The sequence below is a fragment of the Macaca nemestrina genome, chromosome 1, assembly GCF_043159975.1.
Source record: "Macaca nemestrina isolate mMacNem1 chromosome 1, mMacNem.hap1, whole genome shotgun sequence".
NCBI lineage: Eukaryota > Metazoa > Chordata > Mammalia > Primates > Cercopithecidae > Macaca > Macaca nemestrina.
The window spans coordinates 27,447,775-27,474,800 of NC_092125.1; the positions used below are offsets into that span (position 1 = coordinate 27,447,775).

Genomic DNA, 27,026 nt, shown 5'->3' on the forward strand with positions numbered 1-27,026 from the left:
GCCTCCTCCATAATCCCCTTTTGATTCAGATGCACTTAACTGTGAAACATACCATCTTCTCAATGATTTCACACTTTCATGTCTTCCTACATGCCATTTTCTCTAATGGAACTCTATTTCCATTTTCCCCTGGGCTAAATGGCACTCATTCTTCAAAGTTAAGCTTGAAAAAGGCTTTCTCACCTGACAGTCTGGTTAAGGCATCCCTAGTCTATGTTCTAATAATACCTAGGTTGTATTTGTGTCCTAACACACTTACCACACTTCACTACCAGCATTGATTTCACCTGTCTCCCCTCCTGGATTATTCCTTCCTTAATATCAGAAACCATCATTATGAGTCTCACACTCTAACAGAGATGATGAATAAATGACTGCTACATGAAGAAATGAGTGAAGTAAGGAAGCATAACACCTTTCTAATTAGTTTTAGTGATAGCCTAGGGTACTTAGACCAGAGGCCCCAAATGCCAAACTGCAAAGTAACCTCATTTGAATTTTGGGAGAGGGCTTTTGAAAAATTCAGATTTCTGCAGCCACTCCCAAGTCTCCCCATAGAAGGATCTATATTTTTATGAAGTTCCCTAGGTGATTCTAATGGACAGTCAGTTCTCAAGATCACTTATCTTGGCTTTTTTTTTCTTTTAATGCAAATATTTTCCAACATGAACTACTGAAGTTGTGGTTCTACTTCCCTGCCCTAAATTATGTGAAAGAAAAAAGCAAAGAGAAGACTCTTTCCTATTTACCTTTTTGTCTGAAACGCTTTCTTAGCAAAGCCAGGAGCGTCCCACCCATTATCAGACCTGTTGTAGAAGCCACCGCTCCACCAAAGTAAGTCAGGGCTTCCTGAATAGTCAGTGGTCCTGCTGCAAAACAAACACACACATGCAAGACATAAGAAGCGTATTATGCAAACGAATAATCTTTCTCTGTCAGAAAGTTTCCGAGAACTCTAAGATGTGAGATCAAGTAGGATCACCAAAGGTCCTGGCAATGCTGACAAGCTAACATGAAAGAAGATCTGGAATTCATAAATCCACTGCAACAGAATGGGAAGTGGGGCCTTATTTTATTCCAAGGCTTAAATATAAACCGTAATATCCAAAGGAATCAGGGTGAGGACCCAATAAAAGAAATTGTAGACACAAGAAGCCTATACATGTAAGTTTGGGCAAATAAAATAAAAGTGGGGCCTTATTGTATTCCTAAGGCTTAAATATAAACTGTAATTTCCAAGAAAATTAAGGTAAGGACCCAGTAAAATAAACTGTAAACATAGGAAGCCTACACATGTAAGTTTAGGCAAATAAAATAAACTGTGGGTAATTTTTTTGGCAAAGATTCAGTTATGTAACAAAAGGTAGTCAGGACAAGCCATGAGGGGAAAAAATAGGGGGCTGAAATACAAGCCCAAATAAGTTTTTGCAAACAGATAGAACTTAATTGAGGAAGATCTGCTAGGGTATTTTTAGTGTTAAGTGGTAAGCAAAGGTCTTCTGATATAATAAATTAGAAATCTGCATGAAATAACTCCCAGTTTAAAACATTTTGAAACTTCAAGGTCTGTTAAACAGAGATTATAATGAAGGGAAAGGTTTCACTTCACAAATTGAACACTGAAAAGGAGGGGTGATTACCTACAGTCACTGGACTGAATTTCCACCACTCTATAAGGTAAGGAGATTCTGCCTGATTCATTGTGAAAAACTTATTAAGCAGGGGGAAACCCAGTGATGGAAAGCAAGACCACTATGAGAAAGACACAGAAGAAACTCTGATTTTGTTATTTTCCACATCAAAGTGACTTCTTAACCCACATGAAAATTGTACCTTGGCAGGTTGGCACGGTAGTTGACCAGTAGCCATTCTCCTGGCATGCTGTTTGTGCTGAGCCATTAAGTAACTGGCCCTCTAGACAATGGAAAGAGCAGATTGATCCATAACTGAAGTTTCCCCAGAGGTTGGAGCAGTTCATCACTATTGGCTTATTAACATGTAGTTCTGGGCATTTCACAGCTGCAGAAAAGAAAGAATGGAAGAGAAACAACATGTGGATTGGAGGTGAAAGAGATTATAGTTTATTTTGTAACCTAACAGTGCCAATAAATGAGGCAGAATGTAAAAGGTCAGAAAGGATATGAGCCACTTCCAATATTCACAGTAGCTCTTCTAACAGCACATACATGAAAATATTCTCCCAAAGGGTGATAGCCAAAGAACCAAGATGGAAAGATGGATACGTAGTAGCATCTGATAAATACCTGCTAATGCATTAATAAATCTTGCCTCCAAATATACTATTTAAAAAATTTTAGTTCTTAAAAATACTACTGGTCTAAATGTTATTACTACATTTGCGATCAACTGGCATGTCAGTATATGTTTATTAAAATATTTAATAAGTGTTCAGCATATCTGGACACTGGAAGTTTGAAAGAAGTAGACTGTCATCCTCCTTAAACTACATTTTCAGGGAACTTCAGGTTATTCTTTCTAATTTATGGATAGGAAATTAAAGGTCAGGAAATTAGATTTAATTCAAATAAATGTTATTGATCAGTAGTGACATTTGCAAAGCACTGTGCTATGTTTTTTGGGGGATACAAAAATGAAAGAAACATAGGTCTCAATGCTTTATGTATAGGGTGATAGCTCTTCAGGAAATATCACGTATGGCTTAATTTTTATTTAGGTTCAAATTATTATGAAACTATGGAATGTTTATATGGTCATGTAATATGCAACTTTTAATTTACCAATTTCTATAGCAGGTTTTACATTTCATATACCTATTTTTCTAACACATCTCGGACATCTGCAAATGTTTCTTCAAGTCTCTGAGTACTTGCGTATTAGCTTTAGTTTGTGACATGAGGAAGGGCAGAAGTGATGTGCCTGTGACACATTACTTTTAATTGGGATTGGTGTGGATTTCATAGGGGAGATGACACTTGGAAGTAGTGGTTGTGGTTGGGTGAGACTTCAACATACAGGCACAATGGCTAGCTTGAGTACTTGCAGGAAGGCAACATCAGAATTGCCTTCTCCTTTTCACCTTACCTCTGCATGTTGGAGTTACTGCTGTCCATTGTCCTGAAGGTCTGCAGCTGAGAATGCTGTCTCCTATGAGTGTGAATCCAGCGTTGCAGCCAAAGTAACAAGTGGTATTAAAACCAAAGGTTCCCGGATGATGCCTACAGTGCATGGTTCCCTGCCCAGGTGTGGTGAGGGCTGGGCATTGCACCCCTGGACTAGGAAGTGATGCTATGCCTGTTGTGAGAAAACGTTTCAATTCAGAGAGCTCCCAATTAAAAGAAGTGTAAAGAGTTAAGGCTAATCTGGAATAACTGCTTTTCACTCCCTTCATAACAAGGGAGGTTCTAGCAAGAGCTATTAAGGAAGTTAAGAAAAACTATCAGTGTCAGATATAGAAAACCAGATGAGGAAAATTATTAAAAAGCATCCTTGAGGAGATGATTCTCCTGGCCAAGAGAAGAAATTAGGGGAGTCATTGTTATTGCTATTTTAAAAAGAAGCAAAAAATGGTACAGAAATGTAAGAAATTCAGCAGAAAGCCAAATATACACAGGCCAACTGCCTGCCCAACCCTGCTTTACTGGGAAGTGGTACTGTTCTCTCACTAAAGGTCAATGTGAAAGTTGAAATTTACTGCAATGATTGCTTTCTATCTCAAACTATTTCTTCCATTTGAATGATCCCACCAGCTTTGTCATTAACTTGCCATGTGGCAGGAAGATGATGATTGACCTTTCTGGGCCTCAATTCCTAAATTTGAAAAACTGGACCAGTGACTCTACCCCAGTATTATCTCTGTTTCTCTCAGCAATAAATTAATGGAGACCATTCAGTTCGCTCAACAAAGCTCTTTCAAAAAAAAGAAGCCATGAAACAAAATTCCTGCTTAAGAATCAATGTATCTTTTATTCACTAACATAAAAATATCCTGTCACTCCTTAGACATTTTAAAATCCTTCAGCTGTTTGCTAAATCCAAATAGTGGTAATATTGTGGAATAAATTTCCAAAAGTAGAACTGTCTCAGTAAGTACATATTATTACCTTTGCAGGCTGGTGGAGTAGCTGACCATCTTCCAGAAGTTGTGCATTTCACATTATTGGGCCCCTCCAGCTTAAAGCCCTTGTTACAAGAGAAATGGCAGGTGGAGCCAACATTGAATTCTCCATGAGTGTCAGAACAATCCAGGCTGCCCTGCTCTGGGGCGAAGAGTTCTGGGCACTTGATGGCTAGAGTATCAAATTAAGAATGTCACAATCTCCAAGTTTATTCAGAAGTTCTGTGTTACACAAAGTTCATTCACTTATATATTCAAAAAATATTTATTGAGCACCTATATTCCAGATGTTCTGCTAGGCAGCAGCATTCCACAACATATACTGTAGGTCATTTGTTGCAAAGGGCAGTGGGAGGATGGTGAGCTTACAGAGAGGAGTATAGGTACAAGTCATGAAGACAAGGAAGTCAAAGATTTAGGCAGCAATACTCAAGAACTTACAGTGTTACCCTGTTTTCTCTACACCCTCTGCTTCAGAGATCTCGTAGCCTGCCGCAGCTCCCACTATCTTATTTGAATGGGTGCAATCCAGGATTGCATTTCCGCCCTTCCTCTTGCCTGAGACTACTTACTCCCATATATCATGCCATCTCCTCAAATTCAACACACCTAAAACTGCAATGATTGCTTTCTGCCTCGAACTATTTCTTCCATTTGAATCTCCTCACTAATTCTTTTTTGGTTTATTTTGTTATTGTATTTTAATACCACCCATCCAGATAACACAGGAAAGCTCAAAACTGGTCAAGATAGATTAGTTTCTGGGAATTCCATGAAGTGACTTTGTGTGTTATTGCTTCTGGTTCTTGGCTCACATTCCCCTGAGAATTTTTCCATTTTCATGGGATAAAATCCCACTAATCCTCCAGGATTTAACTCATAACCTCTCTGAAGACTCTGCTGATCACCACAGCCTGAACTCTTCTCCTCTGAATTCTTCAGCTTTTTGTCTGAACTCATGTGCTGCCATGTCACATGTCATATTCTCCCTCTTCTACTGGATGGAAAGTGTCTAAAACCCAAGAATCATTCATCCTTGAGCCTTCCATAATTCCCATCTCAAGATCTCAAGAGGCAGTGCTCAGTAACCACTTGCCAAGTGAATGAATAAATGAAATTAAATTTTAATTCACAATTTCCCCCCAAAAGTATTTTTACAAATTATTGCAGTTACATGTTTTCTTAGCATTATTCCTTTCTCCCCATTAGATTCTCTAACATAAGACTATTATTTATCAGTAAATGTTGGGTTATTGACAAATGAAGTGACTATTCTTTCTTTAAATCTAAGGCTATTCTGAAAACAATACCTTGATCAGATAAGTCTCATTTATTTAGCTAGTTTGATTTTTACAAACCTCTTCAAGACCTATGTGCTCCCTCATGGAAAACCGATGTACAGTATTTGGCTTTTATATACTGGTCCATGTACTTTTCATTGAAGGATTATGGATTCTTATTGCATGAATCCATTCAAATAGCCAAAGTAACATAGTGAACTTCAGTTCAGTACTCTCAAATCATTGAGTAATTAACAACTTCATATCTGACATGTCAAGTCAATTTACTAAACATTTTTGAAACATGTCTATTGATGTAAGTCCTAGACATGAAGTCATCTGTGAACGTTTTCACAAAAATAGTTTTCTCATAATCTCCCAGAATTACAACTTTAAACTGAAGAATATGTATAATGTCAGCTGCAAGAAAGCAGGGACCTTGTCAGTTCTTGAAACACTGTATCCCAGAGAACAGGTCCTGACACATAGGAGGGCTTCTACAAATACTTATGAAATGAATGAATACAGTAATGAATACAATTTAATTTAAATGCATTCTAAAAGGTATTCCTACCTGGTTTGAAAAGAAACAAGAGGAATTACTGTTTTTAAAAATTCACTGAAGGGGGCCCTAGTATAAAATGAGAATTACCACAGCATTAAATTCTTTTGGGGGATAGTGCTTTAGTTTCAGTCTTGTCAGTCATGCTCAGCCAAGGTTACATATCCAGACTTTTGTATTTATAAAAGTCTCTGAGCCCTCTTAGGTAAAAATTAACCTTGACCCTTACATACTAAGAATTTGGCTCTGGATCATGTAAAGAAGCGGTTTTGCCTGTTTGAGGGGCAGCCTAGATGAGTTACATGGAAGCCTAACCCAGATCCGGCATATGGTGGGCACTCAGCAAACATGGGATGAATGACATTTGTGGAGTTATCACGGATGCTACTGGAATGGAGATTAGTGCAGATGCAGAGGAAAAGAGTTATAACCAGGAATGACTTTTGTGCATAACTTTGAGAAGTGGTCATATTCTTGAGCCTACTCTAAAACTTTGGCAAAAAAAAAAACTCCTGAGTAATTACAAAAATAGAAAACAGATAAGGGCTGCATTTATTGCATGCTTAATGCTCGATTTTCACTGACTACCAAGGCAGTTCTATTACATATGGATATTCATTGGTGTTTTCCTGTAGTCCATCAAGTAGGTATACATGATTGTATCTGAATTCATAAACATATTGATTTATATTATTTCAAATAGATTTAGTAAATTCTCTATTTCCTTTTATTATATCATTTTTCTTGAGTTTGATAGAGTTTTCTCAATAATTTTCTGGAAAGAAGATATAGTATAAATAATAAATGTAACTGAGTTGAGTATTGTAAACTCAAACTTTAGAAATAAAACTAGGGGCCGAGACGGGCGGGTCACGAGGTCAGGAGATCGAGACCATCCTGGCTAACACAGTGAAACCCTGTCTCTACTAAAAAATACAAAAAAACTAGCCGGGCGAGGTGGCAGGCGCCTATAGTCCCAGCTACTCGGAGGCTGAGGCAATCTGGCCACTGCACTCCAGCCTGGGCCACAGAGCAAGACTCCATCTCAAAAAAAAAAAAAAGAAAGAACTAAAACTAGGAAGCCCCATGGAGTCAGAGAAATGTTGGGGGAATGAAGAAAAAATGGAGATGTCAGCTGGGCCAGAGTTTAGAGGACACCAGTTTACCATATTTTAGGATATGAGTAAGCAGGCACAAGGCAGAAGAGCAGAGTTGAGGTTGGGACTTAGGACCAGGACCCCTCCCCACACAGTGAAAACAGACATTAGGAGTTCAACAGCCAAACATGGTCACCAGAGGGTCCATGACAGACAGTGTGAAGGGATTAGGAATTCAGCAGTCTGTATCATGAAAGTGGTCCAACAGGCAGGGACAGGAGGGATACAGAAACTGTGTACAAGCAATCCGTCATGCATGTGGCATCATCAGAGTTGGTACAAGAACCTCAAGCACTGCTCAGGCTCATGAAAAGGGCTTCAGGTCCTGAAGGGCAAAGGCAGAGGCAAGGCTGAAAAATAATCGACCCTCTGGATCTAAGGGTTTTGCGTCTATGGATTCAACTCATCGTGTATCAAAAACATTCAGAAAAAGATAAATTCTATAAAGTTCCAAAAAGCAAAACTTGAATTTGCCATGTGCTGAGTATGTTGAATCCATGCCGAAGAAGTGATGTGTAGGCTTTGCATCGGGTGTTATAAGTAATCTAGAGATGATTTAAAAGTATAAAGGAGAATGTATGTAGGTTGTATGCAAATATTATGCCATTTTATATAAGTGACTTGAGCATCTGAGGAGTCTGGTATCTGCAGGGGGTCCTGGAACCAATTCCCCCTGCAGATACTAAGGAACAACGAGGCAGAGGCCACATCCCAGAGGGCCCAGGGAACTGGTGTTCTAACTAAAGTGGAACTCTCTGTAGAACCATCCCCCAAAATGAAATCTCACATTGCACTCTGAAGAGACAGCTTGAGAACTCCACCTGCCACCTGCCTCCACTGCCTTGGAGGCCTCTGAGTCCATCTGATGTATCCTAGAACTCTGCAAAACACTCTGTGAAAATTGGGGTTCTAGGGGGCAGTGTTGAGGGTTAAAAATTAATGGGTTCAGGCATATAGGAAAATAAGAGGAACCATTTGCCTAAATTTAGAGCATAAATTTGGAGAATGAAGTAGAAACACAAGTGCAAAAACCAGGGCTCAAGATCAGGATCAGTCAAGGTTGATAATTCCGAGGGCCATACTGGGTTAAAGCTGCTGTTCATGGTCAGGGTTGGGTCTTGACAGCGAGTGGGGACTGGGCCCACAAGGTGGGAGGCAAATGCCTCCTCCTGCAGAGAAAATGGGCTGGAAAGGAGTGAGGGGGAAGCAAGGGCTTTAGAGATTACAGATTTAGCAGCCTTGTTGGTTGCATACATGATTTAAAATGTGCATGAGATTTTTTAAGGTTTTTAAATATATTCTTTAGCTTTAAAATGTGGGAAAATAGAACTTATGACAAATGTCAATGGAATAAATGAATAAGAGAGTGAGGAATAAATGAATAAGTGAAAAAGCACAAGCCTAAATGCTAACCTCTATGAATGTTCAGGAATAAGGGAACTTGTAGTATATCTTTTTGACAGCAGATGGTAGCATTTTATGTCTTTCACCCGACAGAATTCTTGGCCAGGAAGCTCAAAGATGGTCTTCTCCACTCCTCTCCTTTTGGAATTGAGAAAACGGGAGCCTAAGGGTGTGACAAGACTTTCCTAATGGCACATGACTTGGAGAGAAAGCAATACAAGTCTTTGGAAATTAATCTAGTGCTCATTCCACAGGAAGGAATAAATAATATTTTAGCTGTTTTCACGTAACACTAATAGATTTCTTCCAACATATTATCTCATCTGATCACCAAGCACTGCCATTTCTAAAGTTCATTCAGTGGTTATAGCTGCAATCTGTGGATTGGAAAAGAGTAAATTCACAAGTGACTTACCCCGGGTTCAGAAGCTCTGCCCTTGGGTGATAGTGTAGGTCAGTGGTCAAAACACTATCCCTATAATCAGACTAGGCCTGGGTTTGCATCCTATTTCCATACTTCTAGCTTTAAGACCTTTGCCAGCTACTTAACCTCTCAAAGCCTCAGTTTCTTCACCTTTAAAATGGGCATAGTAATAACCAACTTAAGGGTTGTTTGTGTGGATTGAATGTGATGATGCTTACGAAATAGGTGGTAGTACATTAAGCAATAATTATTAGCAATTATTGCTGGTCTCATTATTACTAACTCTACACTGAACAATACATTAGAACAATAGTACCTTTTGCAACTAAACAGGAGCTATGAATTAATTAATTCAGTGCACTTCTATTTTAGAACATAAAATATACTAGACACTTTGCCAGCCAGATGTCTCAGGGGAATTAAAGACAGATAAGATCTGGCCCCTGCCTTTGAGAATTCCACTAAATTACCAAAGCTTGTATTTGAGTAAATTTTACTGGTAAATGATCAGCTTCAATTCAACAGATATTTTTCACACACACCCATTATTATTCTGCCTAGCTGCTACAGGGGGTATAAAGATGAAGAAGGCACAGCTCCTGCCTTCAAGAAGCTTATATTCAATATAGAAGTGGAGAGAGGAGGGAAGTGCACACATAGTTATGCTAGGGTTAAATCTCACCCATCCCTGAATAAGGTCTGCGGCTGGGATTTAGTAGTGCTCAGTGGAAGGTGAGTGTAGGAATGAAGAAATGAAGAATGTAGCTGAAGAAGACTTGGTAAGGAAGTAAAACTTTCAGTGACATAACGCTGAGCCTTTTCACTTACTAACAGTGTGACCCTGGACGAGTTATTTAACCTCTTTAACCCTGTGTCTCTTCCTTACCTATAAAATGAGATGATACTGCCTTTCCTCATGTTAGAATTGTGGTAAACAGAAATGCTATAATGACATGAAAGCACTTCCTGAAAGTGTGCAATTTTTTTTTTTTTTTTTTTTTTTTTGAGACGAGTCTCGCTCTGTCACCAGGCTGGAGTGCAGTGGCGCAATCTCAGCTCACTGCAACCTCCACCTTCCAGGTTCAAGCGATTCTCCTGCCTCAGCCTCCTGAGTAGCTGGGACTACAGGCACGCACCACCACACCCAGCTAATTTTTGTATTTTTAGTAGAAACGGGATTTCACCATGTTGGCCAGGATGTTCTTGAAACTGTGTAATATTTAACTAAAGCTATTAAAATATTATTTAAAGAGAGGGAGAACTTTTTAATCTAGATTACCATTGTTGTGGAGAGTGTTGTTTGCTTCAGCTCAAGAACACTTTTATATAAATCCCTGATGATTCTCCATTCTCTGATGTCATCTTAAAAGCCATAAGAAAGGACAGGCCCACAGCCTACCTTCACACGTTGGTGGGGAGTCTGTCCAGCGTCCCGATCGAGTACAATCCAATCTTTCTGGTCCAGACAAAGAAAATCCCTCATCACAGATGAAGTGACAGGTGGATTTATAACTGGAACTTCCAAGAGGCTGGACACAGGTCATTGTTCCATTCTGAGGGCTTAGCAAAGGTGTGCAGGGAATGGCTATCATGGGCATGGCAGAGGAGAAAAGAAGAGATTCGTTTTATAATTCAGCAACCTGAACTCTGTAACTCTGTGTGTGTGTGTGTATGTGTGTGTGTGTGTGTGTGATTAATATACAACAATGGTAGTTGGCTAAAAGTGATTGTTTGAATTTCATGATGCTTTATCACCAGTTAGAGGTTGCTGAGGTGTAAAATTGCCGCACCTTACAGTTGATTGATTGACATCCTGAAGTGCTCAATCACAGACAGCTTTAGAGGTGATTTTTAAAGGAAGCTGGTGCTCTGTTTGGGAAGATAGTGGTGCAACTCATTTTGGTTGCTTCTAGACAGGAGTGGAAGTGGTTGCTCCCTTGATACCTTCTTCAGAAACACCCCTAATGACCTTTCCAGAAAACAATGACAAGTGAGTAGAAACACAGAAATGGAGGAAAATACTTTCTTCCCCTTTCCCAACTAAGTGGTGGAATCTGGGTCCAAATTTTAGCTCTGTTACTTACTAGCAATCTGTTACTATACAATAACTTTTCTGAGCCTCAGTTGCTTTATCTTCTAAATGGGAAAAAGGATAATCCTTGCCAGTAGCAATCCTTAGTTAAAATCGTTAATTAAATCAGATACAAAAATTACACTTAAAATAAAAGAAAAAATCATGGACATATAATAGGTATACAATGGGACTGGCTTTTTGTAAGTGCTAATTTCTACTTCCTCCCAATAGTCTTGTCCTACAGTGGTCAGCCACAAATAACTCTACTTATTCACTTACAAACAGTTAAATTAGGTCTCATAGTTCTTTGCCAAAGTTTATGCACATAGAGTTTGAGGTGCTAGAGGATGTGCTTGGATTGGAAGTCATGCTCTGTAACTTTTGGTAAGTCACTCAACCTCTCTGAACCTCAATAGCTTCACCTTTAAGATAGGAAGATAACGTTACATAGCTCCCAGGATTTTTACTAGAATCAACAATGAAAACACTGTATGAAATTTTTTTTTTCTTTTAACTTTCATTTTAGGTTCAGGGGTACAGGTACATGTGCAAATGTTAATAGCTGTCAAGATGTTCCTCTGCCAGTGATTGAAACAATAAAGCCTAGATTCAATGTGTCAATGTGTTGACATTAAAAAGTGAAGACTAAGTGAACACATGCCTTAGGGTATTTCTCTGTCGCTCGCTATTTGACCTGGTTGAGCAGTGTATGGCTTTATACCAGAGATAGTTGGGGTATGGCTGTCCTAGGGTCATTTTTCAGCCACTGACTTAAACAGCATGAGGTTTCAAGAACACTGTCTATACCTTTCTCTTCCCTTCATTCCTTCCCCTCTCTAGCTACATTCCTTTCAATCTGATCAACTTGTCCAAAGATCTGGTTCTTTTCTTCTACTTGAAAAGTATTTCTGTAGTAAGCGCGTATGTGGGGCTGGAGAGGACACAACTCAACAAGCCTATAAACTGCAAGGACTTATGGGGGAAAGGGTGTGGGTGAGGACGCTGGTACCACAGAGCCCATTTCCAGCTTTTTGTGGCTTTGCCTTCTGACAGCAAGGGTAGATGTGGAGGGGTGGGAGGACATTAAAAAGGGAAATTGTCTGATAAGAATTACAACAGTTAGTGGATTGCACACTGCATGGTACCTTCCTGCTCAGCCCACATTTGGGTATTTCACTTGATGTGCACCCGGCAGTAAGAGGAGAAAGTTCAGAGTAAACAAAGAACTAAAAGCAGAAGGGAACTGGAAGGTCACAGGAAGCCGCGGTGAGTGGCAACCTCCTTGCTGTGAAACACCCAGAGGCAGGACAGTATGGAGCAATGAACTGTAATCTGTGCCCTGCACCACCCAGGCTTGCCTGGAAGAGTTTCAGTCACTGTGATCACTGTCCCCAGGGATTCCCAGTTCTTCCCACAACTTCCCAAAGTTGTGTGGACTTTGTGATATGTCCAGACTTCAACATAGCCAGGATGAGCACTTAAGGGGCAAGGTCACAGCCCCACCTTGTTCTCTCCAGACCCAGCTCTGAAGGTGCACCCAACCCTAAGTCTAGGGGCTTACCATCCTCTCTGGTGTCTGGGGATGAAGGACATTCAATTTTGCTGTTTATTTGTTTGTTCATTCATTCATTCATTCATTCATTTACTGTTGACCTAGCTTAACAGTGGGGTGTGTGTGTGTGTATGTGTACGTGTTTATGCTTTTGTGTGACCTGAATAGCGAGTGGTTTCCTTTTCATAAAAAATGTGTATCTGCCTGCTTTCACTCAAACGTTGAAAGTATATACAAAGTGAAAGGTATGGCAAATAATGTAGAACTGTCTAGTCTTTTACCCATTTAACTTGATTATTAAAATTGTATATACATCATAAAAATATTAATTGCATAGGGGGAAAAGTAGATGGAGAAAATATTGGAAGTATTCATACCAGAAGCGTAACAGTGTCTATTTTAGGGTAGGAGTATTTAAGAGGATATTTTTTCATTTCTTTATTATATTTCTGCAGATTTTTAATAAACGAAAATCTTGCGTTTAAAAAGCAGCCTTTTCTACAAAAGTTAACTAAGGAGTTGAATACATTGGGGGGAAAAAGATTGGAGAATATAAAAAATATACATCTATCCTTCAATAGCCACAAACATGGATGACTAGAACCGGTTCCAGTTCATACAAGATGTCGCAACACTGACAGAGCACACTGGCTTGTTAAAGAGCAAGTGCAAGTCCGGGCACGGTGGCTCACACCTGTAATCCCAGCACTCTGGGAGGCCGAGGCAGGCAGATCACCTGAGCTCAGGAGTTCAAGACCAGCCTAGCTAACATGGTGAAACCTCATCTCTACCAAAACTACAAAAATTAGCTGGGCATGGTGGCGGGCACCTGTAGTCCCAGCTACTCGGGACGCTGAGACAGGAGAATTGCTTGAACCAGGAAAGCAGAGGCTGCAGTGGGCCGAGATTGTGCCATTGCACTCCAGCCTGGGTGACAGAGTGAGACTCTGTCTCAAAAAATATATATATATCAATATATATATATTTATACATTATATAAATATATATACATTATATAAATATATATATATTTATACATCATATAAATATATATTTATACATCATATAAATAATATATACATATTATATAAATATAAAAATATACATTATATATATTTATACATTGTAGAAATATATATACATATATATATCAAGTACAATGCAGATAGAATATTTATACTGAATCCACACATTTCTTTCTTCTGAGAATCCTGTAACCTCCAGTACACAGATTAGTTTTTCTCTTTTTTCTATCACTCTTCACCTATTCTAAGTATATTTCTCCAATTTTATACAGATCTTGGAGTGTTTGCAACTGGGTACTTATAAATTCTACCCCTCCCATTTTACCATTATGCCCTGTGGTCCCTAGAAGTGCCAGACCAGCCTTGGGGCAACCACGCTGAAGCAATTTTTTTCCCACTTGGTCTTCTTTCCAGATACCATTTTTGGCCAAGTAAGAAGAGTTCACCTGGTTTGTGACAGGAGCCTTCAGGTCTGGGCAAAGACCCTGACAAAGAGTTAGCAAGGGACATGCCCTACTGCCTATGGCCAGACATCCTGACACTTGTGTTATCTGCCTAGCCCCCAGAGGCATTTTCATTTGGGATCCTTGGGTTATAGGACAAGACGATGAGAGTATTTATTAATTTTCCAGTCCATTTCAAGGTGGATCTTACAGTTGTCACCTCTAAAATCCAGCCTTTAAAAATACTGCCTACAATTGATTTCCAAGATGTTAGAAAGAATATATTCTTACCTTGGCATTCTGGAGGAACAGAATTCCAGTTTCCAGTAGCCAAGCACTGTAGCACACTCGCTCCCACCAAGAGTAAGTCTTCATTGCAGGTGAAGCTGCAGACTGACTGGTACCTAAAGGCACCAAAGGGGTGGGAGCAGTTCACCTGAGCCTCATTTGGAACTGGGAGATCCTGGCACTGCAAAGCTAAGGGGTGAGGAAGTAAGGAATAAAGAAAGAGTAATACACATGTACTCATTGATTTTTGAGCCATTAACTCTTTCTAGTGTCAAGAACAGGGATTCCTGAATTGGGCTTAACATAGAAGACAAGAAAAGGTGTCATTTAATTATAATGGCACATGAAGGATTTTAGTAGGAAATGCTAAACCTTTGTTAAGCATCTTGGCAACATGTATCAATAATTTTTAAGCTAAAATGCTTTTGGACCCAAGAATTTATGCTAAGTGTGTAATCACGATGCATACCAAAAAGTCTATTCAGAGATTTTTATGACGACATTATTTGTAAGAGCGGAATATTGAAAACAAACACAAATGCCATTAATTGGGGGTGGAAAATTAATGATGGTGGATCCATGAAAAAAATGTTAAAGGTCACTAAAAATAAAACACTTTAACTTGAAAGATAGGAGAGAAGTCTCAATGTATGATGTTAAATAAAGAAGCAGAATAAAAATTGTAATATACACCGTGATCTCAAAGATGTAAAATAAATAACCATATATGAAGAGAGCACATGTATTCCATGCATTGTCTCTTCTCGTCTTTAAAATGGTAGTAATAATTGTAACTACCTCATAGGGTTAGACTGAGATCATGGAAAGTGCTCAATGAACATTAGCTGCTATTATTAGTAGCAGTGGTAATAGTAGCAGCAGTAGTAATAGATAGTAATAATATCATTAAGGCTTTGCATCACATGCAGACCCTGAGTTCAGGGGTGGTAAACATTCAGAAGGCCTATGAAGGGAGTTACTGAGACCACATTTCTGGATACTTAAGAGAATATCCAACTATCTTTACTTGATTAGACATTTACCTTCCTGGAGACAACAATGGCTTGAATAATCCCTTATGATCCCTTTTAAGTGTGTCAAAGAGCTCACTGTGTCTTTTTCTCCCAGATGACATATACAGTGCATTCCATAACTCAGCCTAGGTCTCAGCATCATGGTGCACAGCCATCTATTCTATTGCCTTCTTATTTTTTTTATTTTTTTATTTTTTTGCTTTTCAATTTTTTTATTACAGTAAAATTTACATAGCATGAAATTTACCATTTACCTTGTCACCAACATTAAGTGTACAGCTCAGTGGTATTAAGTACATTCATATTATTGTGCCACCATCACCATTATCCATCTCCAAAACTCTTTTCATCGTCTCAAACTGAAACTCAATATCCATTAAACCACAATTCCCTATTTCCCTCTCCCCCTGAGCCCTTAGCAACCACCATTCTACTTTGTGTCTCTATAACTTTGACCACTCTAAGTTCCTCATATGAGTGGAATCATACAGTATTTGTCCTTTTGTAATGGCTTATTTCACTTAGCATAATGTCTTCAAGGTTCATTCATGTTTGTGGTATATGTCAGAATTTACTTCCTTTTTAAGGTTGAATAATATTCCATTGTAAGTATGTGGAATACTTTTCACTTATCCATTCATCTATTGATGGGCGTTTTCGTTGCTTCCACATTTTAACTGTTGTGATTAATGCTGCTATGAACATGGGTGCACAAACATCTCTTCAAGACCTGCTTTCAAACCATTGCCTCATTTTAAAATCAAGGTATACTTAGACCCAGGGGAGTCACATAAATTGCTCAGATATCTCAGTAAATGAAAACACAAAATGTCAATATTACACTTTTGGAACATGACTTTAGTGTGAGGTACTCCTCATAAAAAAATAATAATTCTGTGAACCACCCCACCCCCACATGAGTGCCTTAATATAAGAGCAAACTATTAGAAACCTAACATATTGAAAGAGGATCATTTTGTCAAATCAGACCATAGACATATGATTTATAAGGTAACATATCATCATATTCATTTTCCCTATAAATCTTACAAGAGTTTTAAAGTTGCATTTACACACACTAATTCACAACTACTAGTGAGGCAGGTAGGTAAAGCAGATAATAGTAGCCCAATTTTACAGAAGATACTAAGCCTCAGAGTCTAAACCACTAGCTTAAGGACAGGAAGTGACAGGACTGAACTACCCTTCCTCATTCCATGCTATTCCTCATGCATGATTTCTTCCCCCAAGTCCCATCTTCTTCATTCCAATGCACCCTATATGTGTCAATCAGTGCAACCCTCACCTTGATTATACTATAGTGGACATGTTGTGCCTAAGACTGACTTTGCTCACCATTTCATCTCATCTCTGGTCCCAAGCACAAAGGACACGGCACATAGTAGGTTCTCAGTGAATATCTGATAAAGAAAGGCATGCCAGTGCTCAGTGCAGATGCTGATGCCTCGAATGAGCTGAGACACACAGAAAAACGTTACCACTGTTACAGTACCTTGACAGACTGGGGCTGGCACTGTCCACTGTCCCAAGTTATCACACCGAACTATATCAGCTCCTCTCAGCATGAAACCTTCAGCACAGCGGAAGCTACAGTTGGTATCATACTGAAACGCTCTCAAGGATGGAGAGCAATCCATGCTTCCGTGGACAGGACTCTCCAGCGGCTCACACGAAATAGCTAAGTGGAAAAGATACCTTCTAAAGCCGGGTAATGGAAGGGCTGGGTTCTTCCTCAGAAAAAATTTCTGGATGCTACATCTTTCCTGTCCACATTTTCGGTATGTTCAGAACCCTAAAACCTCCATTTTCCAAAAGAGAGACTGCCTGGAACACCTTCCCATGCTCCTCTTTGCCTGACTCACTCTCACCTGCCCTTCAGGTCTCGGCTTAGACTTCCCTTTCCTTAGGAAGGCCTCCCTTCCCACCTTAACCAAGGGTAGGAGCCCCTGCAATGTGCTCCCACAGCCTCTGTTCTTGTGCTGTTCATACATGATTGTCATTCTTCCCCATCATACCATGGTCTCCTCGAGGTTGGGCTCAGTCATTCGTAGGTTTATTCTGGAGCTGAGCAGAGTGTTTTGTATATTGAAAGTGCTCATTAAATATTGACATTATCTGTGAAATTGAATCTGAAAAGAGTATATACAGGAAAACGCTGGACTTGTAGGAAAAAGCTGGACTAGCATAGCTTATTGTTGACACTGTTACCTAGTCCTATGAAATGATCGCGACCGGACTTTGTCTCTAGAACACAGGATGTCATCGTAATCAGACTTCAGTTGCCAAGCGAGTGCAGCCAAAGTGAATTCCTGAGCACAATTAAGCCCTGAGTGACCTCAGTTCTGATAAAGATTGGTTTCCTCATGCTCCTCCTTGATAAAGCATTTTATCTCCAGGCTATTCTTGAGGCTTTTCAAAGTGTAAAGACCACCTCTTTGCTCTGGGCTTTGACCTCTGGTTTTTACAGAATCAGAACATTTAAGAACGAAAAATCTGGCTGGGCACAATGGCTCATGTCTGTAATCCCAGCACTTTGAGAGGCTGATGTGAGTGAATCACTTGAGGTCAGGAGTTTGAGACCAACCTGGCCAACATGGTGTAACCCTAGTCTCTATTAAAAATACAAAAATTTGCCTGTAATCCTAGCTACTTGGGAGGCTGAGGCAGGAGAATCGCTTGAACCTGGGAGGCAGAGGTTGCAGTGAGCTGAGATCATGCCACTGCACTCCAGCCTGGGCAACAGAGAGATTCTGTCTCAAAAAAACAAAAACAAAAACAAAAACAAAAACTCTAGTGCTTCTCTCTTCTCTCTTACCTTATAGGAAAGAAAAGTGAGGTTCAGAAGTGTTAAGTACTAGGTAGTAGCAGGGTTGGGCTTGTAATCTAGGTCTGGGAATTCACTAATCCATCATAAATTTCCTATTCTCCCATTACCACTGTCTGCCTTATAAACTGAGGGTGTGAGGCAATTGCACAGAATTGTTTGGTGGAATTGTGTAATTGCCTGGGATTGCATCACACACTCTTTTTCAATGCAATTTTCCTTCCTTTGCTTCTTTGTCAAAAGCTACCTTCAAAGACTACATAGGGAATCACTCTCTTTAGCCACCTTAGCCACTGCTCCCAACTCCCTCTCAAGTATAGGACATGGTCCTATACCTCGGATATATCAGTAGAGCAGAAGCTCTATGCTAGGTACTTTATACATGCTATTTAATTGTATACTTTTAATTGTATACTATTTAATTGTACTTAATCCTCACAAGCACCTTGCAATTCTCAGCTCCATTTCACAGATGAGAAAACCGTGGTTCCTGGAGGTTGAAGAGCTTGCTCCAGTGCAAGAACTTAGAAGAGATCACCCTGACACTAAGAGCCCTTGGCCTCTCTACCATGCCATGATTCCTTCTTGGACAGAATGGAGGTTGCTAATGAAAAATCCTACCCTCACAGGTTGGCAAGGGTGCAGACCAGTGTCCAGAGCCAATGCAACGGAGCGTGTCCAAGCCCCTCACTCTGTAGCCGAGCTGGCACTCAAATTTACAGTTGGAGCCATATGCAAAAGCAGCGAGTGGATGAATACAGTCCATGGTTCCTTCGCTGGGGGCTTCCAGGTGCTGACACTGCACAGCTGGAGATAATAACCAAGGATAAAGAGAAAGGTACTGAGAAAGGAGAAAAGGCACAGATAGAGAGCAATAGTGGAACCACCTCTGAAATGGAGGTGGAGCTAGCAAGATGTGAAGGTCAAGAGACCCTAATGATCTTTGTCCAGACTTGGATTACCGGTTCCCAGGGTGACCTGCGTCTGTTAAAAACAAAGATTCCTCCAAGCTGTATTCTTAATGTCCTCTATTCCCTATACTTCTATCAACCTGTCTCAGTAGGTCTTCTAGTGTCCACTTACAGATGTAGAGGCCACCCTTTCTGATCTTATGTGGAAACTGTGAATCAGGCCATTCTGAAACTGCCTGTGGTTGTGAGTTTGGGGAAAGAAAGGAATTTTTTTTTGCTTTCTCATCTCAGATGAACCCAATCTAGCTGAATGGCAGGTAGGAAGAGAATTAAATTTTGGCAATTCAGGCCAGCTTCTCCATAAGCTGGTCAGTTTCATCTATGCACTAAGTGAGGACTGGGTGCAATGGACATTATACATCCCAACTACCTGAAACTCACCTTTACACACTGGGGCTGGGGCTGTCCATACCCCCGAGGCTGTGCATTGCACCACTTCTGGTCCAACTAATGCAAATCCCTCTTCACAACTGAAGCCGCAGCTAGACTGATGCTGGAATGCTTTTGCAGAATGAAGGCAGGTCATGTTTCCTCTTTCAGGAATCTTCAGGGGTGGGCACTGGGCAGCTAAAAACAACCACAGAATAATAGGGTGGATCCTTGGACAAATTTTGTCCATCACCTTGGAAGCCTTCAAATTCTGCAGCAGTCACACCTTCCCAAAGTGGCAGGCAGGGTGATGCACTAGAATGGTTAAATGGTATTTTCAATAGCTGTTTGGAAAGATCTAAACACCCTTGTTTTTCATGTAGAGAAGTTAGGTAAAATTATCAAATTAATAATACTTAACCCCTAAGTCCTCATCATTGTACTCTGTTTACAATTAACAAAGGGAAAGGGGAGGGGTCCTTTTGTAATGTTTTGGCCTAAGAATCAACAATTAAACTGACTAAGTCACTCTACCTGTAAAAAAAATACCATGAAAATCGAAATTAATGTTACTCTGGTTGACAGTTAACAGTGATAACCAGAATTTTCCATCTAACATAGATGGTCATTATAGCTCGCATTTTTTAATGAAGAAAGCTCATTCCATCCTCTTCTCCCCAAAAATTCTATGTCAGTGAGGATGAAAAGAATAAGGTCTACATACCTAAACACTGCGGAGGCTTATGTGTCCAGATTCCAGAAGCCAAGCATTCCAGCTTGCTGGGCCCATTTACTTGGTACCCGTCAGCACAGTGGAAGCTGCACTGCGAGTTAAAAGAGAAGTTTCCCAGAGGGTGGCTGCAGTTCATAAGCACGTGTTGAGGGAGCTCAAGTTCTCCACACTCTGTCACTGCAGGAGACAAAATAGTGATTTTTATTTTCCATGTAGAATTAACAGCAATGTCAGGTTTGCTGAAAGCTGTAACTACTTATGTAACCCTCAACGCTAATTTTTTAAACTTCTAACCCAAGCTATCCATCTCTATTTGGTCCCTTTATGTTGGCTGCGTCTTGGGAAATAGTCATTCTTTCACAAGTTTTTACTTCAAACAAGTAAAATTAGCTTCAAAGTGTTCTGTTGGTTTTGCTTCCTTTCCCTTTCCCTTTTCTTTTTTGAGATGTATGAGTCAATGTTTTCTCCCAAGAATAAAATGTTTTTACCTAGAGTGTATGTCTAGGGACACTGAGTGGAGAAGACAGATGATAGAGGGGGGTTAGTACCATCCTATTCTCACTGGAGAGCCTTCAACATGGTTTATTTACTTCTTGGCATCATCTCTAGCATAAAACCAAAATAATATCAACAAAATAGAAGCCTCACCATATTCACATTCTGGGCCATAGAATCCAGGGTAACAGGAGCAGGTGTAGTTCCCGATGGTCTCGAGGCACTCTCCTTGTTTGCTGCAGGACATGTCCTGGCAGGAGGCTGCATAGATATGGAAAGGTCAGAGTCATGAACATTCACCGATGAGAGGAAAGGCTGAATTCTCATTTTGACCATAGACTCATCCCCTCTCAGGTAGGACTGAGCTAGCCAGACAAGAGAGAACCACAGTATCTTCTAGAGAGCCAACATGTTCCCTGTGAAAAGCATTGTAGGGGTCTGCTGGAGTATTGCATGGCTCCCATTTCATACTGGCATTTAGTGTTTCCTAAGGAGGGTACTGCTGTGTGTGGACACAGAGGGACAAATGGAGCCACTGACAGATGTGTGGACAGAGAAACTCTATGTGGTACAAAATGGGTTGTGGTTTTCAAACCAAGTATTGTTTTATTATGGAAGCCCCAATGTCACATATTACAGCATTGAGGTTAGGCACCAGATGTGGGGCGTGGGGTCACACAAGTATGATATGAATCCTGGCTCTGCTGCCTACTTGCTGTGTGACCTTAGGCAAGTTACTTCTCTGAGCTCAGCTTGCCCAGGGTTAGGGCCCAGACCCCTTCATCTTTCATTTGCTTCAAATCTATGTCCAGAATCCTACAGTGGAGAAACAGAGGAGCCAAATGAGATATTTAAGACCTACTCATGGTAAACGACAATCTTATGAGGTGATGTTTCATGAGTCTAAATATAGCAGGCCAAGATAGTGCTGACTATGGCTGACCTGCCATGTCCTCCTCACCAAGACAGTGCCACTCAGGTGACAGAATAGAGCAGGGCCAGAGTTTCTTTCCTGCAAGAAAGTATTTGAGGGTATGTGCACTTGATGAGAATTAGTATTAGAATTGATACTTTGAAAGCACTGAGAATGTTTTTATTAATGAGGTCATATTTGGGGCAAGGTCTGTGGCTGAACTGTTTTCTGGTGATTATTTCCTCTGCCTTAAGCCCTGTCCACATGCTGGTTCACTTGGAAGTATATTACAAAAGGATATCCACATGTCATATGTGGATATGCTGTGCTACATGATCTCTATGTTTCCTCTCAATTCTGAGATACTAAAATTCTATAAACCAAGCAAGGTTCTGTAGGAAGAAGTTCCTATGGCAGTCAGTGAATTTGGTGAAGCTGCACTGAGACACTGGGAAGGGTTCAAATAAAGAGAATATGTAGGAGGTAATAGCAGCTAAATAGATACAGGTTTGGTCCACATCGTATTCACCTTGCTCCCTGACCTTAACCCCACCAATGTCTTAATGCCTTACAGTAGCAACCCTTGCCTGCCCTGTGTTCTTGGAGCATACAAACGTTTCCCCAATTATAGCTTCCTTGGGATCTCAGAACTCCAGGGGAAAAAAGAGACAATGCTCTGTATTCTATCCCATTTCAGAGTTTCCTGAATAGACAGGTTAGCAATTTGTCTATTCCTTTGGATCTCCAGGGAGAAGAAGATTTATTCATGATGATTCAATGAATAAATCTTTTTTTGATAGCATGCTTTGAGGTCTAATAATTACTGACATGTAGAGAATTATTCCAACAATCAAACTTAATTTCATATTACAGTATATGTATTTCTCATCTCCCACGGATAACTGATGCTTCTCTGCATCCTTTACATCTTAGATGGCAAAATGGCATCAATGGGAGTGGCTGCTTAGAGTACTGTGTCGGTGGACATAAAACCCATCTGTGTCAGGTAAAGTTGTACTAATTAGTGATGTCTACCACTGTTGTGAGTTAGAGGAGTGGCATCATTTATGCCAGTAATTTTCAATCTTGTTTCTTTTTTTTTTTTTTTTTTTTTTTTTGAGACGGAGTCTCGCTCTGTCGCCCAGGCTGGAGTGCAGTGGCCAGATCTCAGCTCACTGCAAGCTCCGCCTCCCGGGTTCGGGCCATTCTCCTGTCTCAGCCTCCTGAGTAGCTGGGACTACAGGCGCCCGCCACCTCGCCCGGCTAGTTTTTTGTATTTTTTAGTAGAGACGGGGTTTCACCGTGTTAGCCAGGATGGTCTCGATCTCCTGACCTAGTGATCCGCCCTTCTCGGCCTCCCAAAGTGCTGGGATTACAGGCTTGAGCCACCGCGCCCGGCCTCAATCTTGTTTCTATCTTGCAATTTTTTTGGTAAGCTTTATTGAGGAAGACTGTCTTGCAGAAATGGATCTTGAAGGCTGGGTGAGAAGCGGAAGTAGTGGCATATTGAAACAGCTAGTGGAAGTCTAGGTTATCTGATAAGAGATAATTCTAGGGAGGCATAGCCCGGAAAGGGGTAGAGAGCTGACTGGGAGAGCAGTAGGATGAGCTAATATCCTGGTAATGTCCATCCTGATCCATGAATATATGGTCATTAATCAATGTATTTATACATAAATGCACTGTTTATAAAGTAGATCTGATTATATGATAATGCATTCATGGATATGTTTTGCCTCCGCTAGGAGGCTTGGGGAGAAGACGGACAATGTAGAAGGTTTTCTTTATTCTATGTATTCTGTTCCATACATGTACTGTTGAGGGCTTCTGAGGGAGAGGTGTTTAAAATCTAAAGAATTCAGAATATGTATGGCAGATGATTTATCGAAGAAGCTTCAGAGTACTTAGAACCTTCCTGCTCAGGGCAGTCCACACCATCCCTGGGCACAGTGTTCATGTGCTACAAAGGACAGAACCGGCCCCTCTAGACAGGGAAGCAACGTCAGAAAGAAAGACTCAGCTCTGACACTAGGCTCATGACTAGAGGAAGACCAAGCTTTCAGGAATATCTGCTTACTCTGGTAGTGGGAAAGTTGACAATTAAAATACACTCGAAGTATTTCACCTTCAATTATTTCTTTCCTGCCCACTCCCCAGCACTACCCTCCCACCAAAGTTCAATGGATCTAAAGGTATGTTGTTGTTGAAGAGAAACTGTAAAGCATTTATAATCCTTGGTTATATTCTCAAATTGTTTCATAAAAATGTAGAGCAAAGAATGTGGTAGTTTATATGGCTAAAAAACACCAACTTTGGAATCAGCATGAGTGTGAAACTGGCTCCACCATCAAGTAGCTTAGAAACTTGGGCAGATTACTTAATAGCTCTGAGCCTTTCCCTCATCAGCAAAGTAAGAGTAATAGAAAAATGATTGATGGAGTTGTCATGAGGACTAAATGTGACTAATATTAAATGAACAAATGACACATGAACTAAATAAACTAATAACACAATGCCTAAAGCATACTGACATTCAGTAGGCATTAGTTACAGCTGTGTCACCTAGGGGCTGGGCTAAATTCCCTTCCAATTTATACTCTCTCTTATACCAGGCACAGGGGTAAACAAAAGCTCTAGACCTAAAATTTGGGAGACTGGTTTCAGGTCCTCACTTTGCTTCTGTCCTGCTCCATGGCCTTGAGAAACTAAAACCTCATGAGTGTCCTTTTTATCAGTTATAAGATAAGACAGGTGAGCTGGATGATACTAAAATTTCCCTCTAGTTTTAAGCAGCCAGTTTTCTCTAATTCTGATCTTATATTCTTCAAGGTGCTCAATCATGCTGACTGACTAACAGTTCACTCCTTGATTTCATGCCCTGCCTTTGTACCTTTGTGTTGACTCAGTGATTACTTTGGCCAACCGGAGAAGGCAGGTGTTTTAAACAGAAAAGTTTCAAAGTAGAGAAGGCCCTACCTGTGTAACACAATGCGTGCTTTTTCTTCAAGCAGTGCTCATCATTCCACTTGCCAGGGGCTGACGGACTCTTGATGTAGATCTCCACGCAGTCCTCGTTGTTCCTTTTGTTGTTAGGTTCATTATCAGCCCAGTTCTCAGCCTCTTTAGTGAGAGCCTTTTTGGTTCCCACCCAGGTCCATGTCTTATTGCTCTTTCGGATCCCAATCCAGTAGTAGGTGCTGTAGTAGGGTAGGACCTCATTGAGGTAATCAATTTCCTTTTTATTCTGGATGGCCACTAAGTCTGTGTAGCGATTCTGGCAGTATTTGCGGGAAGTATTCCATGAGTATGCTTTTGTGCTGTAATGATAAGTCCACGCTGCCACTTCTTTCTGGTTTGTTAGTTCTAGAGTAAAGGAGAGTGTGTGCCAGGTTAGCAACCCTCACCAAAAAGAAGCTGTGACCCCAAGTATGCCTCTGCATAGTCAGATGTGTTTCTGACCAGAACATGAATACCCAAAACATGACTAGTTTATGTCTAATGTAGTTGTTTGAAGGAAAAAGAGTGGTTTCCACCTTTTGCTTAAAAGTGTGAATGAAGTCAGAATAGGAAAATGTCATCTTCTGAGGATCCTTGATGTTAAAGATTTGGAATCATAAGATATCAAAGTTGGGAGGGACCCTGGAAGTCATCTAATTTACTCCTGTCCTTTTATAAAAGAAGGAGATGTAAGTAATTTGCCCAAGCTCAGATTAAATGACACAAAAATGTCTTAAAGGCAGGCTCTACCTCTTCACGTGGAAAATAACATGCTTTATGACCTGGAGCCTACCAGCTGGTCCAGACTCATTGCCCACCATATTTACTTTCTCAGAAAAACAGAATTCCTACTTCCTTGAATTTGCACATGTTCTCCCCACTATCCTGGCTGTTCTCTCTTCTTATGTCTGGTAAACTTTACTCCCCCTACTCTCCATGGCTTTCCCAGATGGACTCTGTGTTCCTTCCTCCAGGCTCCCACAGCACCTCATCCCTGCCTCCATTGCCCTCATTGCCATGTATGGTAATGTCTGTTTCTTTGATACAGCCTACATCTGCCAGGTTGTAAATCTCCAATGGTGTTTTGTTTTTAGCTTTGGATCCTTAGCACTGAGCCTAGAGTTTAGCACTTAACAGGCCTTCAATAAATACGTGTTGAATGAGTGAAACACAGTAGGTTTGTGGCAGAGCCTGGGTAGGAAATCAGATATCCTGATCTGCAGTCTTATAGTCGTTCCATTCTTCTTGGCTGTTTCTCTTTTATTAACTACTCTCCATGTCTGCATACTCACTTATTAACATAGGGCTCAAAACAGCCCTTTTTCGCAAGTGTTTTTGATACCAAATGAAATAAAGAATGTGCCTTTCAAAAGTATAAAGGTACTACAGCACTGTTACCATAGCCTGTGGGAGTCCACCCGGGGCAGGAGAGGCCAGTTCCCGCATGAAGAGGTGTACAAAGCAAGCAATCAGACCTGGAAATGGGTTTGTTTCCTGTTTATTTAGAGGCTTGTTTCTATCCAACCCTCTTCTCTGCTGCCTGCATGAGGGTTAGTCATGCTTGTACCTCCCTTGCTGACATTTCCAGGACATTGTTTTGCCTTAAAAACTTCATTCTAATATAGCCAGGGCTGCATTATGACTTTCATAGACTTTAGGCAACTTTGCCTATGTAGGCTTCTTTCTTCATGCTAACATATTGAAAATTCTATTTTGCAACTGCACTGATACAAAGATGAATATATTACTATATATTAAAACATTTTCTTTGACTTCAAAAAATAATTCTAAAAGACATTCAAACATATTTGTGGGTCTCTAAAAATTGTGTGGGTCTGTGTCTAATATGCCTAATGGAGAAATTGGTCCTGGATATATCATTTTAAGTTCTTTGCTGTGCCCTTTCTACCAATCTGATGGTGTTGGATACATTTGTCTTCCAGCAATCCGCACCTGGACAGTTTTCCCATGCCTCAAATCAACTGACTACAATCCGTAAAGTTCTCACACATAGCTCTGGGCTCTACCGTAATTACTTGGGGCTAAGGAAAAAGTTAGCATCAAGTTTACCAGAGATCAGGGCACTGAAGCAAAGGAGTCGGGCAATTCCAAAGACCACTCTCCGGAATCTCTGATACAAGATGGCTTTTTGGCAGCTGGCCTGAAACAAGAAGAGAAAACTTTCTTTTAGTATCCATACACCACCAACATGGCCAAAAATAATTCTAGTTAACAATCATTATGTTGAAGTATAATTGCGCCAATTTCCATTGGAAGAGTGGTTCAAGCCTTCTGCTTCCTTCTTGCTTCGCATTGCCCTGCTTCTAAGTTCTACCCTGGATGGACACTGTAGCAAGGCTGGGG

The 27,026-nt window shown here is 40.4% G+C and overlaps 1 protein-coding gene across 2 annotated transcripts in view; it reads right to left on the bottom strand.

Moving 5' to 3' along the window:
* Positions 1 to 27,026, bottom strand: part of SEL (selectin P) — a 42,428-nt gene that overhangs the window by 4,432 nt on the left and 10,970 nt on the right. The window contains exons 2-14 of one of the 2 annotated variants that reach the window (XM_011760463.3): positions 26,733 to 26,823; positions 24,642 to 25,028; positions 20,906 to 21,013; positions 20,249 to 20,434; positions 19,537 to 19,722; positions 18,806 to 18,991; positions 16,853 to 17,038; positions 14,309 to 14,494; positions 10,323 to 10,508; positions 4,083 to 4,268; positions 3,064 to 3,273; positions 1,834 to 2,019; positions 750 to 866 (exon numbers count right to left, since the gene is read on the bottom strand). In XM_011760463.3, coding sequence (XP_011758765.2) covers positions 750 to 866; positions 1,834 to 2,019; positions 3,064 to 3,273; positions 4,083 to 4,268; positions 10,323 to 10,508; positions 14,309 to 14,494; positions 16,853 to 17,038; positions 18,806 to 18,991; positions 19,537 to 19,722; positions 20,249 to 20,434; positions 20,906 to 21,013; positions 24,642 to 25,028; positions 26,733 to 26,823 — 2,401 coding nt within the window. Of the gene's footprint in view, positions 1 to 749; positions 870 to 1,833; positions 2,020 to 3,063; positions 3,274 to 4,082; positions 4,269 to 10,322; positions 10,509 to 14,308; positions 14,495 to 16,852; positions 17,039 to 18,805; positions 18,992 to 19,536; positions 19,723 to 20,248; positions 20,435 to 20,905; positions 21,014 to 24,641; positions 25,029 to 26,732; positions 26,824 to 27,026 lie in introns of both variants that reach the window. The other variant, XM_011760461.3, reaches the window with a different exon arrangement.